The sequence below is a fragment of the Macaca thibetana genome, chromosome 3 (assembly GCF_024542745.1).
Source record: "Macaca thibetana thibetana isolate TM-01 chromosome 3, ASM2454274v1, whole genome shotgun sequence".
In the NCBI taxonomy this organism is placed as follows: domain Eukaryota; kingdom Metazoa; phylum Chordata; class Mammalia; order Primates; family Cercopithecidae; genus Macaca; species Macaca thibetana.
In genome coordinates this window covers 51,900,395-51,917,044 of record NC_065580.1, presented here as the reverse complement: position 1 = coordinate 51,917,044, position 16,650 = coordinate 51,900,395, and the positions used below count along the sequence as shown (strand labels likewise).

General features: G+C 40.4%; 1 protein-coding gene across 1 annotated transcript in view; it reads right to left on the bottom strand.

Annotated features, from left to right (window-relative positions):
- Window positions 1-16,650, bottom strand: part of COG5 (component of oligomeric golgi complex 5) — a 368,980-nt gene that overhangs the window by 17,357 nt on the left and 334,973 nt on the right. The window contains exons 18-19 of the mRNA XM_050785204.1: window positions 16,081-16,318; window positions 10,176-10,252 (exon numbers count right to left, since the gene is read on the bottom strand). Coding sequence (XP_050641161.1) covers window positions 10,176-10,252; window positions 16,081-16,318 — 315 coding nt within the window. The remainder of the gene's footprint in view (window positions 1-10,175; window positions 10,253-16,080; window positions 16,319-16,650) is intronic.

Below are 16,650 nucleotides of genomic sequence, written 5' to 3'. Positions count from 1 at the left end.
AATCACAGTCTCTTTCGGAATTATTTTCACCAGGTGTGACCTTAAGTTCCTTTGGGGTAATGGGTGGTGTTGTCTTAAAGGCCTCTAGAAGCTGACTCTGGGTTGGAATGGTGATGAGGCTATGCCTCAGCTCTGTTCTCCGTAGACTGGTCACTATTTGTCCCCAACAGAAAAAGCTGAAATATCTTGCAGCCCTATGGTCCCTGGATGCTGAGCAGCTGACATTCCCACACAGCTCCCTGAACTCCAAATCCAGCCCATGACTCTAACCTGCTCATTGTGACGAGGCTGCTCTCCTGTTTAAGCTATTGCAGGGAAAAGTGGCATGAGAAGTCCCTCCCCTGGGTCACAAGTTCATATTATAGGTCTGGTATGCCCAGGCCCTGAAAAGGGACTTTGAGGGATGTGAAGGATAGTGGGACTCATGCCTTCACTTCTTTTTTTTTTTTGAGACAGAGTCTAGCTTTGTCACCCAGGCTGGAATGTAGTGGTGCAATCTTGGCTCACTGCAACCTCTGCCTCCCAGGTTCAAGTGATTCTCCTGCCTTAGCTTCCCAAGTAGCTGATGACAGGCACCTGCCATCACGCCCAGCTAATTTTTGTAGTTTTAGTAAAGACGGGGTTTCACTATGTTGGTCAGGCTGGTCTCAAATTCCTGACCTCAAGTGATCCTCCCACCTTGGCCTCCCAAAGTGCTGGGATTACAGGCATGAGCCACTGCGCCTGGCCTCATGCCTTCACTTCTGTCCTGCCGTCCCTGGTTGTCGTGTTCAGCAGTACATTGGACCTGTGAGTTTTCCCTTTCTCCATTAGAGCCCATTCTTTGCTCATGCCATGTGATAGAGCAGGATTCATCTTGAACCTCAGTTTACGATGTGAGAAGACCCGGGGGTGGGGGTGGGGTTCAGTCCTATATGACAGTCCTTGATTGTTAATGAAGAGCAGCCATATGGAATCCTATACTACCTCCACAACAGGAAGGTGATCAAGAATTTTGGTCCTCCCATCTCTCAGTACTTCCTATATGAAGCTCTCTCTATAAAAGTCCTTATAAGTACTTTAGAATTAAGTGCTAAGAAATGCTTAACTTTCTTGGCCAGGTGCGGTGGCTCACACCTGTAATCCCAGCACTTTGGGAGGCCGAGGCAGGCAGATCCTGAGGTCAGGAGATTGAGACCATCCTGGCTAACACAGTGAAACCTTGTCTTTACTAAAAATACAAAAAATTAGCCGGGTGTGGTGGTGGGTGCCTGTAGTCCCAGCTACTCGGGAGGCTCAGGCAGGAGAATGGCATGAACCATGAACCTGGGAGGTGGAGCTTGCAGTGAGCCAAGATCGTGCCACTGCACTCCAGCCTGGGTCACAGAGCGAGACTCCATCTCAAAAAAAAAAGAAAAAAAAGAAATGCTTAACTTTCTCATAGGAATTGATACATTTTCTGCCTTCTGATAATGAGAATCAGATAGCTGATTCTGTTTCTCTCTTATCTTTGGCTTCATGAAGTTTAAAGCCAAGTTTGAAACTTATCTATGGCAATTTAAGTTAGTTTTGTGGTTTGAATATTTATGTTTTTCTTTGTTTTCCTCCAATATATTCTTGATGCAAACTGTAAATGATACAAGAAAGGAAAGAAGGACAGAAGGGGAAGGACAAGGAGGGAGACAGACAAGGAGAGGGAAACAATCTGAACAGTACGTGCGCATAACAGCATGTCTAGCAGCCAGGCCTGGTAAGAACCAGCTCATTTTAAAATGGAATCTTCTGGGTAATCACCTGTCCCTCCCCTCACTTTTTTGTTTTGTTTTGTTTTGTTTTTTTAGATAGGGTCTCGCTCTGTCGCCCAGGCTGGAGTGCAATGGCAGGATCTTGGCTCACTGCAACCTCTGCCTCCTGGGTTCAAGTGATTCTTCTGCCTCAGCCTCCTGAGTAGTTGGGATTACAGGGGCACGCACCACTATGACCAGCTAATTTTTGTATTTTTAGTAGAGACGGGATTTCACTATGCTGGCCAGGCTGGTCTCAAACTCCTGACCTCGTGATCTGCCCGCCTCGGCCTCCCAAAGTGCTGGGATTACAGGCGTGAGCCACCACGCCCGGCCTCAACTGTCCCTTTTAACAGGACTGTCAAAAAAATCCATGAAAAGCAAAACTAGATTTGATTCTGTATTGTGCATCAGTGTCATAATTACCTGTAAACATCAAACACAGACATTTTGTTTTGGGTGGTTGTTTTAAGAGGCTGAAAGAACACAGCTTGAGCACTCCCTTCTCCCTGACTCCAGGTGGAATTTTAAACACTAGCAAGTTAAAAAATAAATAACCATCTAAAGTGCTTTATGAAACAAAAAGAAATAAGGTGTTATAAAATGCAGATACACCAAATGTCACAATATCATTCTTAGAGGATAATATTCTAAATATAGCAGCACTTTCAAGGTAAACTTTACAGGCAGAAGGTAGTGTTAATTTGTCAACTATTAGGTCTCAAAAAAAAAAAGCATTTCTACTCAGCAAGATTCACATTTAAATGACTCATAGCTGTGCAGCTGACAGTCTTCTGACAGCTTGTTAAGGCCAATCATGAAGTAAAGTAAGATAAAAATCCTGTTGCTCCTGTGTCCACATCCAACATCAGTGGTATCCTGAGACAGACATAGGTATCATTCTCTTCCATGCCACTTGCCACCACCCTATCTTGACCTCCTCTTGCAGAAGGGCCTGGGAAGGCAGCAAGACCACTAGGTATGTGTACGGAGGTCTGGAACGAGCACAGAAATGAAAGACTGGGAGAAGGAACATGATTCCCTTCGAGGGGCAGGGCACAGGTGGCCATGCTCCCTACACCAGACACAATGAGGGCCTTTGAGAGAGAAGAGAAAGTGTTGGAGGCCTGCAGAAGGCGAGCATTTCTATGGAGATTCTTTAGGGAGGCCTAGTTTGTGGCACAAGGGGCCATGTGGGTCCCAGGAGATAATGAAGCAGGAGGCTGATTTGGGTTCAAAGTAGAGAGGTTAGAAAGGTCCCTAACAGTTTAGATTGTCTATACCAGCATATCAGGTAGGAAAGGAGGCAGGGATTTGGGCAGACATTCTACAAAAATAAAAGCGTACATTTGGCTGAGTGTTCCATGTGTACTGTCTGGGAGCGTGAATGCAGCAGAAGACAGTGAGATGAGGCATTTCAGCAGCAGGAGGTGGCCACTAAAGTGGGGAGTTTAGATTCTCTTTAAAATTTTCTGATTTTCCTATTTTCCTGGATGATACACATAAGCATTGAAATCCTGTTCCAGGACCATTCAGATTGAAAACAAACAGAAACTTCTGGAATAAAATGTGGGGTATGGTGGTTACAAGCACAGGCTTTGGAATCAGACAGCCTGGGTCTAAAATGTGGCTCCCAGATTCTCCCACTTTGCTGCTGTGGGTTTCAATTGCCTCATGGGGATCATACCTAACTTTTAAGTGCTGTGAGGGCCAAATGAGAAAGCATCAGTAAAACACTCAGCACAGGCTTGGTATAAAATAAATAACCAAATAATAGTTGTCAGAAATAATAAAAATGATGATAAACTAAATAGTCAACTCTTCATGTTTACCTGGGTGCTCCTAGCACTGCCAAAGTTATAGCAAAGAGCAACAAAACAACTAAGTCCACGATGGTGGTTGCCTTCTGGCTGTAACCTGAAATCTGAAACTTAGAATTAAGAATCCAGAAACTTCAGAGAGACAGTTATTTCAAGGGATGGGTTAGGGCCCCAGATTCACAAGCAGAAAGAAAAGACAGAATGCATCTGGAGGGTCTAGTGTTAAAGGTGCTAAAAACGGGAGCTGCAGAGATGGCCTTCTTTCAGTTCTATAAACATTCAGGCACAGAAGTTTGGAATTTCAATCAACAGAGGACCATCAATACAATCTGTACACCCAGAAAACCCTCATCACTCCTACAATTAAAAACAATGGACAGGAACACTACATTCTAGTTATTGACAGTTTTCTTCTTCCACCGCTCCTCATACTAAAAGATCCATCAGAAAACAGCCCCTATCTCCTGACAGCTTTCATTGCCCTTTCAGTAAGCCTAGATGGAAATGAGCTTCCAGCAGAGCAGACTGTGGACATCATCAGGGACAAGCTGTCCCTTCAGGAGCAAAGGTGGTGAGGCCTGCCTGAAGGCAGGGTCTGTGCCCCTGAGCTGGTGAAGAGCATTTGGTCCCTTTTCTGCCCTTCACCTCACAAAGATCTATACTGACAATGTCAAGGGTCACAGCTTCGTGGCCTCTGGCCAGGAGGAGCTGACGTAACAACCTCACAAACACTACTTAGGGAATAATGCCATGCTGCAGAGAGGCAGACAAAGATGGGGTCTCTACGGCTCTGACATGTGTGTCTTGTGTAGAAATACAAATCACCCAGGGGCAAATCACTAATGTCAACAGCTTTCAGAGGCAGCATTCTCTACTGAGTATGAAAAGATTCCAGCTGCCCGAGAAACTATAATGTAGACAGTAAAATGTAAATACATGCAAGAAGCTTGCCGGCTTACATAAATAGTCCACTAATATCACCATCAAGAAGGAAGTGCCCTGTGGCAGATGGCTGCATGATGGGGGAAGGGAGCACCTACTAAGGCCTGTGTGTGTATGTGTGAGGGTGTGTGCATGTGTGCACACGCTGGGTGGGGTCTGGACTTGAAACTTTCTGGCTGGCACTGTCATCCTCCATTATGAAGGGGCCCCTGAACTGAGCCCGTTACCCTCCCCTGCAGCCACTGCCCCTACTTCGAACTGAGGCCCTCTGTGGCTATTGCAACCTACTGGTTTTTGGCTGTTTGGTTGCCAGTTTTTCTTGTCAACTCACACCTGCTCTTTATTGGGTAATGTTTTAGTACATTTTCTTTTATTACTTTTTAGCTCCATAGTTATTTTTAAGTAGGAAAAACAATGCAAGAGAGATTTAAAAATAGTATTTGACTTTTCCGACTACAAAAATAAAATAAGGCAGAAAATTTAAAAAAATATAAAAACCCTAAAAGAAAAACCCCAAAGTGACAATCTTACTCAAAGATATTTTCATGTTTTTCCTTTTTGTCTTTTATTCTCCACTCAAATACTTTTATTCTTTTATTTTATATTTTGGGACAGGGTCTAACTCTGTCACTCAGGCTGGAGTGTAATGACCAATCACAGCTCACTGCAGCCTTGATCTCCCTGAGCTCAGATCCTCCCAACTTAGCCTACTGTGTAGCTGGGACCACAGGTGTGCACCACCACACCTGGCTAATTTTTCTATCTTTTGTAAAGACAGAGTTTCACCATGTTGCTGAGGCTAGTAAATGTTATTATTTTAAACATAGTAGAGGTCAGCCAGGTGCGGTGGCTCACGCCTGTAATCCCAGCACATTGGGAGGCCGAGGCAGGCAGATCACCTGAGGTCAGGAGTTCGAGACCAGCCTGGTCAACATGGAGAAACCCCATCTCTACTAAAAATACAAAAATTAGCTGGGCGTGGTGGTGGGTGCCTGTAATCCCAGCTACTCAGGAGGCTGAGGCGGGAGAATCACTTGAATCCAGGAAGTGGAGGTTGTAGTGAGCCAAGATCACGCCATTGTACTCCAACCTGGGGGATGAGAGGGAGACACCGTCTCAAAAAAAATAAAAACAAAAAAAGTAGAGATCATACTATATACTGCTTAGTCGCCTGTTTTATTTAGTGATGCACTAGGGAGTAGTTTTCATTTTACCAGATATTAACTAATAACATTACTGTTAATATCTGCATATATTTGATCCTATGAACTTAGCATATTTTATTCAGGCAATCTCCTACTGACTACCATTCAACTGGTTTTGGTTTGATTCAGAGTCTTTGGTGAGGAGACCCATGAACAAGTGCCAAGGTCTAATGTGTGCGTGGTCACTGGATGATGCCTATTCTTTGTCACAGCCCAGAGCACAGATGGAAGAAGTGCACATATTAATAAGAGTAAGCTCTTCACTGCAACTGCTCAGGACTCATTTTGAAGAAGAGACAGATCTCTAACAAGATTTTGTAGGTAGGCAAAACAGAGGGCCTATAATTAGGTTATTAGAATAAAGATGGCTTTGTACTGATTTACTCCTCTCTAGGAAGGAATATGGTAGGACCCGCCACATGGGTAAGCTTTCTCAAGTCAGTTCTCTTCACATGACAACTGCAAAGAAGCTGGCAGGGCCAGGGCTTTCCCAACAATGGTGCGGGGCAGAGGCCGCAGCACATGCTCACGTCTCTCTTCTTCTCAACTGATAGGACTGAAAACATTCTTTGTAGACCAGGGCTGGATTTGAACCCCTTAATATACTTTCATTTGATTTATTGATCCAGTTAATCCTACACTTTTTATAAAATAGTTGTATCAGTTCCATCAAACAACTGAGAAATTAATTAGGATTAATTCAGTAGATTTCTGTAGATTCAATATAACTATAGAAATATATTGGTATATATAAAAATATCTGTTGGAAGTTTTCAATTAACTCAAGTTATGAAGGATACTCCATAGGCAAGAAACAATTATTCTTATGTGCCTGAGGCCTTGGGAGCTAAGGGGTCATCTGCAGGAGGAAGCTCAGAGATGCCAGAATCACAAGAGAAAAGGGCATAAATCTTCAGTTTGTGGAAAGGAAAAACCCTGTCTCCCTGTCACTAGAGCAACTGAAGTTCAAGAGTTAAGGGCCCTGTGAGAAAGTTGAGAAATTGCTGGATGCAAGCCATGAGTGGGTCATTACACTAATTTAGTGAGTTAAAACAATCAAATGAAATAGAAATGTTAGAGGTTATCACATGAAGTAACGGTAATTACTGTTTCATGAACCATATGTATGGGTATCCATGTATATGTATGTAGATTTGAGTGTGTTCACATGTTTGCATGCAAGTATATGCCAAATTACAATAGAAAGTATCTTTTACTGTGGGTCATAGTCAAAAATTTGAAACCTGTTACTCCATGAGAAGCTAGATATAAATAAAAGTAGAACTATTAAAATTATACATTGATCAATCGATTCTTGATTCTATAAATAGGTACTAGAAGATGTCGCTCAAACTTTAAAGTTCCTTTAGAGATTCTTTTTCTCATGTGAGAATTGGAAAGGGTTGGCAGAAAATTCCCATCTTAAATGGTTTAAAATAGATGTCTTAAGTGAAACTTATCCTCAGACCTTTTACCTCCATACTGTGACACAACTTTAAGAGTACTTACATGAAGGCCATCCTGCCTCAGCAAACAGGACACTTAGCACTACTTTTTTTTGGCAGGGGCAGTGGGTGGTACAGGATCTCACTCTGTCGCCCAGGCTGGAGTGCAGTGGCACAATCTCGGCTCACTGCAACCTCTGCCTCCTGGGTTAAAACGATTCTCCCACCTCAGCCTCCCAAGTAGCGGGACTACAGGCGTGTGCTGCCATGCCTGGCAAATTTTTGTACGTTTTGGTAGAGATGGTGTTTCACCATGTTGGCCAGGCTGAATTAGCATTATTTTATACATGCACATGCAATAAACAACTAAACATGGGAATGGGGCTATAAAAAATAATAGCCTAGGCCAGGCGTGGTGGCTTATACCTGTCACACTTGTAATCCCAGCAGTTTGGGGGGCTGAGGCGGGCAGATAGATTGAGCTCAGAAATTCAAGACCAGGCTGGGCAACTCCTAGTTTTGTAGAAACCCCATTTCTACAAAAAATATAAAAATTAGCTGGGCATGGTGGTGCACACCTGTAGTCCCAGTTACTCAGGAGGCTGAGGTGGGATGATCACTTGGGCATGGAAGGTGGAGGTTGCAGTAAGCTGAGATGGAGATCGCACCACTGCACTCTAGCCTGGGTGACAGAGTGGCACCCTGTCTCAAAAAAAAAAAACAAAAAAACCCAAATCTTCATACAGCAATGCCAAATCACAGCTTTTCTCATACCTTTTTCAATAACTAGATGGTTAATATCCTCCAGTATGTTAACTGACTCAGCCAGCCAGGGCAACATTTTATTACCCAGCTAGGACTGCTGTGTCACCATCTTACTCAGAGTAAATGACTGTACGGGGGTTTTAGTAAAGTTATGGTACAGACAGATGACCAATGGATTGGCAACCTCAGTACCTCATCATCCTTCAACTCGCCCATGTTTGGTAGTGCAGAACTCCATAGCTTCAACAAAATACTTAAACAGTTTTAAAAAGATCTGAGTTGATTCAAAGAAGGTATCTGAAAGCATTTGCGAACTCACTTTAAGTTTTCCTAAAACCCATATCTGTACAGATGGGCAGTGATCTTTCATTTGAGAAAAAATAAAATCCTGACTCTTGTGTTGCCATTTAAAAAAAAAAAAAAAAAAAAAAAAAAAAAGGCCTGTGCTAATTACAAACTGTTGAGGTAAAATATAAAGCTCCCCTCTCAATCAACAATATTGGATTCTTATATTTCTTATACTCCACCAGAAGTTTCTACTACCAAAGTTAGATGACATAAGAGAGCAAAGTGATCATTTAAAGGACATACTGTTTATTGATCCTCGAGTTTCCAGTACTGAGTTGGTTTTTAGAAAGCTGCATACCTGTACTCTGTTATCTTATTCTTATAGAGAAATCTTCAACCATTATGCTCTTGGATATTATGGACAGTTTATATAAAGGTCTCCCATCTGGTATGCTATGGTCACAAAATATTATGTTGATCCCCTCAGCTATCAGGGTTGGCCACCTTTTTAAATGAAAATATCTTCTTCGGCCAGACGCAGTGGCTCACGCCTGTAATCCCAGCACTTTAGGAGGCAGAGGCAGATGGATCACGAGGTCAGGAGATCGAGACCATCCTGATGGCCAACATGATGAAACTCCGTCTATACTAAAAATACAAAAATTAGCTGGGTGTGGCGGTGTGTTCCTGTAATCCCTGCTACTCAGGAGGCAGAGACAGGAGAATTGCTTGAACCCGGGAGGTGGAGGTTGCAGTGAGCCGAGATCGTGCCACTGCACTCCAGCCTGGTGACAGAGCAAGACTCCATCTCAAAAAACAAAACAAAAGAAAATATCTTCCTCTGTGTGTGCTATGATGTAAAAAACTTACAAAGTTCTGGTTTATTGAATAAACAGCCATATGAATAACATCTCCTTATCTTTTAAAAATCAGCTAGTAAAGACCCCAGTCATTATTCAATGTTATTAAATGTTTCTTAAAATCTGAGTTGAAAAAAATCTAAGTGTTCAGCCCTGACAAGGACTTTTCTTTCTGTTAGATCATGAATATGAATCAACTCTTGTGTATCTTTGTAAAGTGATTTCTCCACCTAATACGAAATTTTGTGCTCTACTGCATTAGGCTAAGTTACCTATTACATTTATAGTTGTTCTCTGCACTTCATCATTGAACTAGATTCTTCTTGTTGTTTTTTTTGGAGACAGAGTCTCGCTCTGTTGCCAGGCTGGGGTGCACTGGCGTGATCTTGGCTCACTGCAACCTCCGACTCCCGGGTTCAAGCGATTCTCCTGCCTCAGTCTCCCCAGTAGCTGGAACTACAGTCGCGCACCACCACATCCAGCTAATTTTTGTATTTTTAGTGGAGACAGAGTTTCACCATGTTGGCCAGGATGGTCTCGATCTCCTGACCTTTGGTGATCCGCCCGCCTCAGCCTCCCAAAGTGCTGGGATTACAGGCATGAGCCACTGTGCTCGGCCATGAACTTGATTCTTTTAATACTTCATTGAAAAGTTTTTATCATATCCATATACTGGAATGTAACTTATGACCTGCTAGAAGTAGACTGGGTTAAAAATGATAAATGAACAAATGAACATTTCAGAAAAAGATGTCTATATAATTATGAATTGCCTAGTATTACCCTTCTGTAAGAATGAGAAGCTAAAAATAAAAAAAAAAAATCCTCTTTTCTTAAAAGCATAATTTACCAGCTTAATCTTGTGAACTGTGACTAAGAAAATACACATACCCTCTAATTTATTAGTCATTGCATAAATTTCTATGTGGGTTTCCGATTTGAATACTTTCTAAGATGAAATCATGAAACTGCCATTGTTGTAGATCAAAAATGGTTGAATACTGGCAATTTTATGACGTTCGACCCGCACAGAAAGGATTTACTTGCCTGGAGGATATGAATGTATGAACAAAGAATTCGGTCTTACCTGAATGATCTCAGCATTCGATAGGACTTTCCTAAATCAGATACTCGTCTACAGAATGGACCCACAGCCAACTCCATCTGAAATATTAAAAGATACTCCATTGTTTTAATGTTGGAATCATTAGGGGAATATGGGACAGACCTGGATCACAGAAAGTTGTAGCTTGCAGTAAACCTAATTTTATCTGGACTGTAAGACAAGTTGTGAAAGCCAACTAAATTTATTAAAAGGCAAGCACTTACATAATTTTTGCATTTATTTACTAAGAGAGGGCCCAAGATGAGGCAATTCCTTCATGAAAAAAAACAAAAAAACCATTTTTGTTATATGAAAGGAAAAAGTTTAGATCATTTATCCATTGAAAAATAAGGAAAAGGAAAATTTTCAAGACTGCACGCCTATACTTCAGGCATTACAAGTCTTTTTACATTCAATATAAACGATGACAATTTTTATCAGTTAGTGTGGCTCAAGTAATTAAAAGGACTAACTCTGGAGCTTTTAGTAGCACATCTATATCAGCATTCCAAATGCTGATACTAGTTACCAGTTTGTGACCCTGGACAAGTTATTTAACCTCTTTAAGTCTCAGGTCTCTCATCTATAAAATGGAGATAATAGTATCTACTTAACAGAATAATGCAAATTAAAAGATAATTCCACAAAGCTTTATGTGCAGAGCATATAAAAAGTGCTGTTAATTGTCAGCAATTATTATCACTGTTTAAAAATTTTTCTCTTTTCAATTATTAATAAATTAATATGCTACCTAACTGGAGAATTTAGCAAATCTTGGTTTCACTTCTCTTTATTTTCCTCCTTTGACTGGAAATTCTGCTTGTCATTAATTAGGCTACCTGTTCTTTTCTACCAAGTGCATATGCAAACTTTTCACATACATGCTACTCAGGTGATAGACTGCTTCTCCACTCTTGCTATAAATAGCACTCTGGTAAAGAATGATTTAGAAAATGGTTGAGAATAGGCTGCTCCCTGGTAGTACAGCACCTTTCTTCAAGAAGCACATATGATGTAAGGCTTCTGTCCTGCTGGCCACCCTTACAAAAAATTGCTTAAATTCTCCTTGCCATGGGTACACTATAGAGACCCAATCGATCATTCATTTGAGAGACACTTTGACTGCCTTAGTGCTAGGTACAAGCTAGGTATGAGGATAAGATGATTAGATGATTAGACTGTCTTGCTATCACTAAATTCTCAAATTTAATGAAGAAGGAGATATTTATTTATTCAAACAATATGATTATTATCAACAAAATCAAAAGTATTTGTGTATATGTCTACATATACATATATAAACATGTATACATACACACATGATGATTGTTATTAAGCAAAATGATAAATGCTACGTCAAACTTATGACCTTAGTGTCAAGAGAGAGTTGGAGGCAGCTTCCTTGGGATGGTCTTGAGGATGAATAGTAACCAGGTTAATTTCTCTTATAACATACTAAAGACATGGATTGCATACTGTATGTCCTAGAAGGAAACCTTACATGGTTGGGAAACTCTATAAAATGAAGAATCATAAATAAATATAAAAATAAAAATTTAAGGAAGAAAAAGGATTCTTGCCAACAATGCAAAACAGAACAGTTGTAAGCCAGTGTGCCCAACTCAAAAGATAGTAGGTGATAGGCTGTTCTTTGGAACCTGTTTCATTTCTTCACTGGGTAGGAATTTCTGGTTTCTTTCCATATGTGTCACTTACTTTACACTGAGCACAAAGGAAAAATGTGATTATCATTGTATCTTTGATATAATTCTATTCAAATACCTAACTTTATATATATAATGGTTTCTTACATACTGAAACTATATTTTTCATGAACTGTTTTTGTCAATTTCTCAACTACTCTAGTGGAATCACTGTCTTCAAAGACAACCTTTGCCTTAGCACTTGAGCAGGACCAAATGTTAAAACAAATAAATGGCTAGGAAAAAGTTATGATATGAGAAAATATGACCTCGAATTGCTGTAAAATGTATGATTATGTAAAAGATTTCTATGCCATAGGACAATTTCAAAATGTTAAATGTTTAAAATAAATTTTTTATCCATAAAGGATCTCTAGGATATTGTAAATCGTTTTCTTCTTCCAGAATTCCATTAAACAATAAAGGCCACGTTTTAAAGGGCAAGAGTGTTCAGTTAAGAGGAGGTGACTCTGCCATTAGCAGTGGATACAAAAGTGGCATGTGCAACTGCTTCTCTCCAGCCCCCGTTTGGAGAGAATGAGCGGTCAGCTGCAGGCACGGTGAACTAATTACATAGCTGTTCCTTCCCTACCACAGACATTTGGTTAACCACAGGGCTTCTTTGGATACTCCTAGGGCACTCCTGCCCTGACACTGCTCAGGAGAAGAAAAGGCAATAGGAATTAGAACAAAAATTAGAATTTTGATTGTCTTGTTTTCTTTTCTAAATTAATATTTTTAGGCACAAAGTGAAATAGATATAAACGTATACTTAAAGGGCACCAGAAGACCTATAAATAGAGACTGCTAGAAGTACCACTAAATAATTTAATACCAACTTCAACAGCCACTCTTTCCTTCAGGTAAGAAAATAAACTGAGGGGTGGAGGGGGAGTATGTGCTTCAGAGGACACTGTGGACAAGACCCCAAGAGATTCAGAATCAGCAGAACCCCAGTGTTGTGGACAGGCTTAGTGATTTCAAAACTGCTGTGTGATCAGCGTGGGCACTGAGACCATGTGGGCACAGCAGGGAATTAATTACCTGTAGGAAACCACCTCATGCCCATGACCTGGATTCCTAAGGGGGCTGGATGTCAGGTACTTCCCTCACCATGATCCCTCCAGATGGCACCCTGCAACTACTTTCTCTTTCCTGCACTGGTGCCAGTGAGGAGAAGTTAGGATTCTTAAAGAAATCCTTAAAATACGTCATTATCTGTCTTTGCAATTGGACTTTATGGCAAATAACCAGTATTCCCAAACCTGGTCTACAGGTCCCTTCTTGAGCTTTCTCTTTTTGTTATTTACACTAGAATTGCAGGCACTTTTATCATAAGAACAGTTTTTAAACCCATGGAATATTTGTGTATTTTTTATTTCAGTGACCTCAATGGCTTTAATTTTGAATATGAATTGATAGAACTTTCAATAATAAGGCAGTTGAAAAGCCCTCTAGTCCCCAGTTGATGCCTGTCATGAATATAAATGTTAGGGTAATGCTATTTAAATGTTTTGACTGACCCCGAAAAACACTTCCAACCAAATGTGATACTGAAAGCTGAGGTACAACACATAATTGCAACTGTGGCAAGAAACCAAACCAAATGAAGTAAAACCTTGAAATTCAAGTTTTAATTTAAAAAGTGGGTGGGGGAGATCATGACATAACAGTAGAACAGTATTTGCCAGATACTGATCACAGATCTGATTAATTATGATAGTGCCTCCGCCTGTCTTTGCTGTACCCATGATCCACAGGACTGGAGCCATCCCCAAGGTGAGTGCCAGGATGTTTTGAAACTGGGACACACTGTACAGGGGTGACCAAAGGAATCTGCTTTTCAATACCACACTGCCTGCCGCAAACTGCAGGGCTTAACACTGAGTAAATGCTGTGTGTTTTAATGCTTCTTCTATATTTAAAGAACAGAAAACAGAGGCTTTTGAGCATACGTTAGTAATAATGACTGATGGGTTTAATTTACCTTAAGGGAAGGGACCCAGAAAAGTTTGGCTTATTGAACAACATGTCTTAAGAAAAAACGATGCCAAATAACATTTTGAATAATGCAGTTTTTTGGAAGGTGGAAGCTCACCCCTGCCACTGGATGCTATGCATTTTGAGTAGCTGTTAGCCGCAGCAGCAAGGGTTAAAGGACAATACTTTCCATCTTTCAAGACCCATAAGGGAACATATTAAAATAAAAAAACAAAAACAAGCCTCTCTCCTACAGCACTCTCGTTTTGGCCATCTCCTGCTCGGCTGCCACTCTAATTGGACTTGAAGTGCTGCCTCCAGGAAAGTGACTCAAGAACCAGCTGGAGCAGAATGCAAATAAGCTGGTAGGGGAGAGAGTCCAGGGAAAGAAGATGAAACAAAAAGAAAAACAAAATTAAGGAGGAAAGCGGAAGAGGAGAACAGAGACCATCTGAGTATAGTTTACACTTTTTTTTTTTTAAACAAATAAGAGGAGGTTCTAGTACGTCACCAGATTTTTAACAAATAATCTGAAACTCCAGTAAGGGACAAATAAGACACTATTGACAAATAATTTTCTTTAAGCTAAGTGTATCTGTAAAACAAAGTAAAATGTACGGGTGCCTAAGAATGAAGTTCATAAAATGTAAAAGGTAAAAAGAGCCATATTAACGGTAACATTTAATTTCTGTTTTTATGCTGTGGCTACTACAAGCATATTTTCCAAATGAAGGCTCATTTCTATGGTCTAATGGCCCCAGGAATGTTATCTGGAAATGAAAATGACTAACTGCTGCATCAGTTAATTTGCAATGAACCAGGCTCTTGAAAGTTTAGGTTTGTGTTACCTGTTCCTTTTTTGAAAGTGTATCAAGTCTGCGTGAGCACCTGACAACCACTGACCTGATGCAAGCAGTCTGTCCAAGTCCTTTCCTCCATGCAGAAATAATGAAGCAAGACACACTCCCAGATACACACAAGAATAAATATTGACATTAACATTTATCTTTATAAGCAGGGAGGATCTGGCAAACTGCTATGAAGAATTCATTTCAGTAACTATTTAGACTAGTAAAGCTAATAGCTTTGAAAGGCTTAAAAATGATTTTACCCGGCTGGGCGTGGTGGCTCACATCTGTAATCCCAACACTTGGGAGGCCGAGGCGGGTGGATCACGAGGTCAGGGGTTTGAGACCAGCTTGGCCAATATGGTTAAACCCTGTCGGTACTAAAAATACAAAAATTACCCAGGCGTGGTGGCGCATGCCTGTAGTTCCAGCTACTGAGGAGGCTGAGGCACAGTAATCACTCGAACCCAGGAGGTGGAGGTTGCAGTGAGCCGAGATCGTGCCACTGCACTCCAACCTGGGTGACAGAGCAAGACTCCGTCTCAAAAAATAAATAAATAAATAAAATAAAATAAAAGATTTTACCCTTGGTATGCTATACAAAAATAACAATCATCTTTGTTTCTGAATCTTTTAATGAAAGCGTATTTGGGGTTTTTCTTCATTGCCTCTGATACTACTGAAAGGCTTTAAAAAATCTATCTAAAGGACAAAGAAAATGCTTTCTATAAGTGCTGATAATGTTTTGCTATTTTAATGTCATTCTATCTCTCACACACATCAGATAGCTTGAAATGATTTCAAGGCTAGCCACAGAGAAGAACTGTACTCTACCTGATAGAGAGAGAACAAATAATCAGACTCTGTCTACCTGGCCTACTGTGCATTTAAATGAATGGGAAAACTGCCTTGGAACAGTGACAGGGCAACAAGCGGTCTCTTTTCACTGTTTGAAATATGATTTCATTGCCTACATTATTGGCCAGCAAGATTTGACCTATTGTGACAGTAAAATAGTGAGAAAATCCCATATTAAGTAAAAATGGGAAGGGCTGCTTTCCTGTGGAATGAGTTATTTCACCTTAACCTTGAAATACCAAAGAGAGGGATAATTATTTTGTTAAATACAAAGAAAAATATACCTGGTATAAAAGTATCTTTAAACTTCTCCTTTTTTTTTTTTTAACCATTTATGCTTAAGTGGGCTTACTTTTCTTTGTGCTGCAACTCTTTAAAAACACTGATGAAAACAGTCTTTCATTTAATAGGTATTAAATTTCATTTAATAGATAATTAATTCATTTAACGGATAATAGGCCAAAACATTTTTTCTTTTGTAGTAATTCATCAATGTACCTGTGCAAAATCAGCAGCAAGTCGCATTTTCCCACCTTCACCAAGAGGTCTTATGAGACTGGCATGGCGGATAAAAAGTTCAATTGCTCTTTGGGCAATAGCCTCGGTGTTGTCAAAGACAAAATCCAAGCATTCGAAGTGTTTAAAATAGTCACTCATAACTCTGGCAATGAAGCCTTGTAGCTCCTTCATGTACAGAGAACAAGGAACATCAGGTTTTCCTGAGCTGGATAATGACCTGTAAAAGAAAAAGCAGCCCTTTTCAACACCGATGCACTAAATTACACTCTTTGATTTTGTACCCCTCTCCCCACCAATGCTGCTATTTCAATCCTTTGTAATTTTTCCCTTTAATGGTATAAAAGACATTATTTTTTGATAAGTGTTAGCAGAAAACAATGTTTAAAAATTACATTTTAAAAAGTGATTTAGATGCCAGGAGGATTACTGAAGGAATTTTAGAATCCATTTACCTAAAGATTATTGAGAATGAAATAGACAACCATCTGTCTTAGATGAATCATACAAGTTCTACTCTCTGGCCTCTCAAGGTCCCTCCCAGTCTCTCAA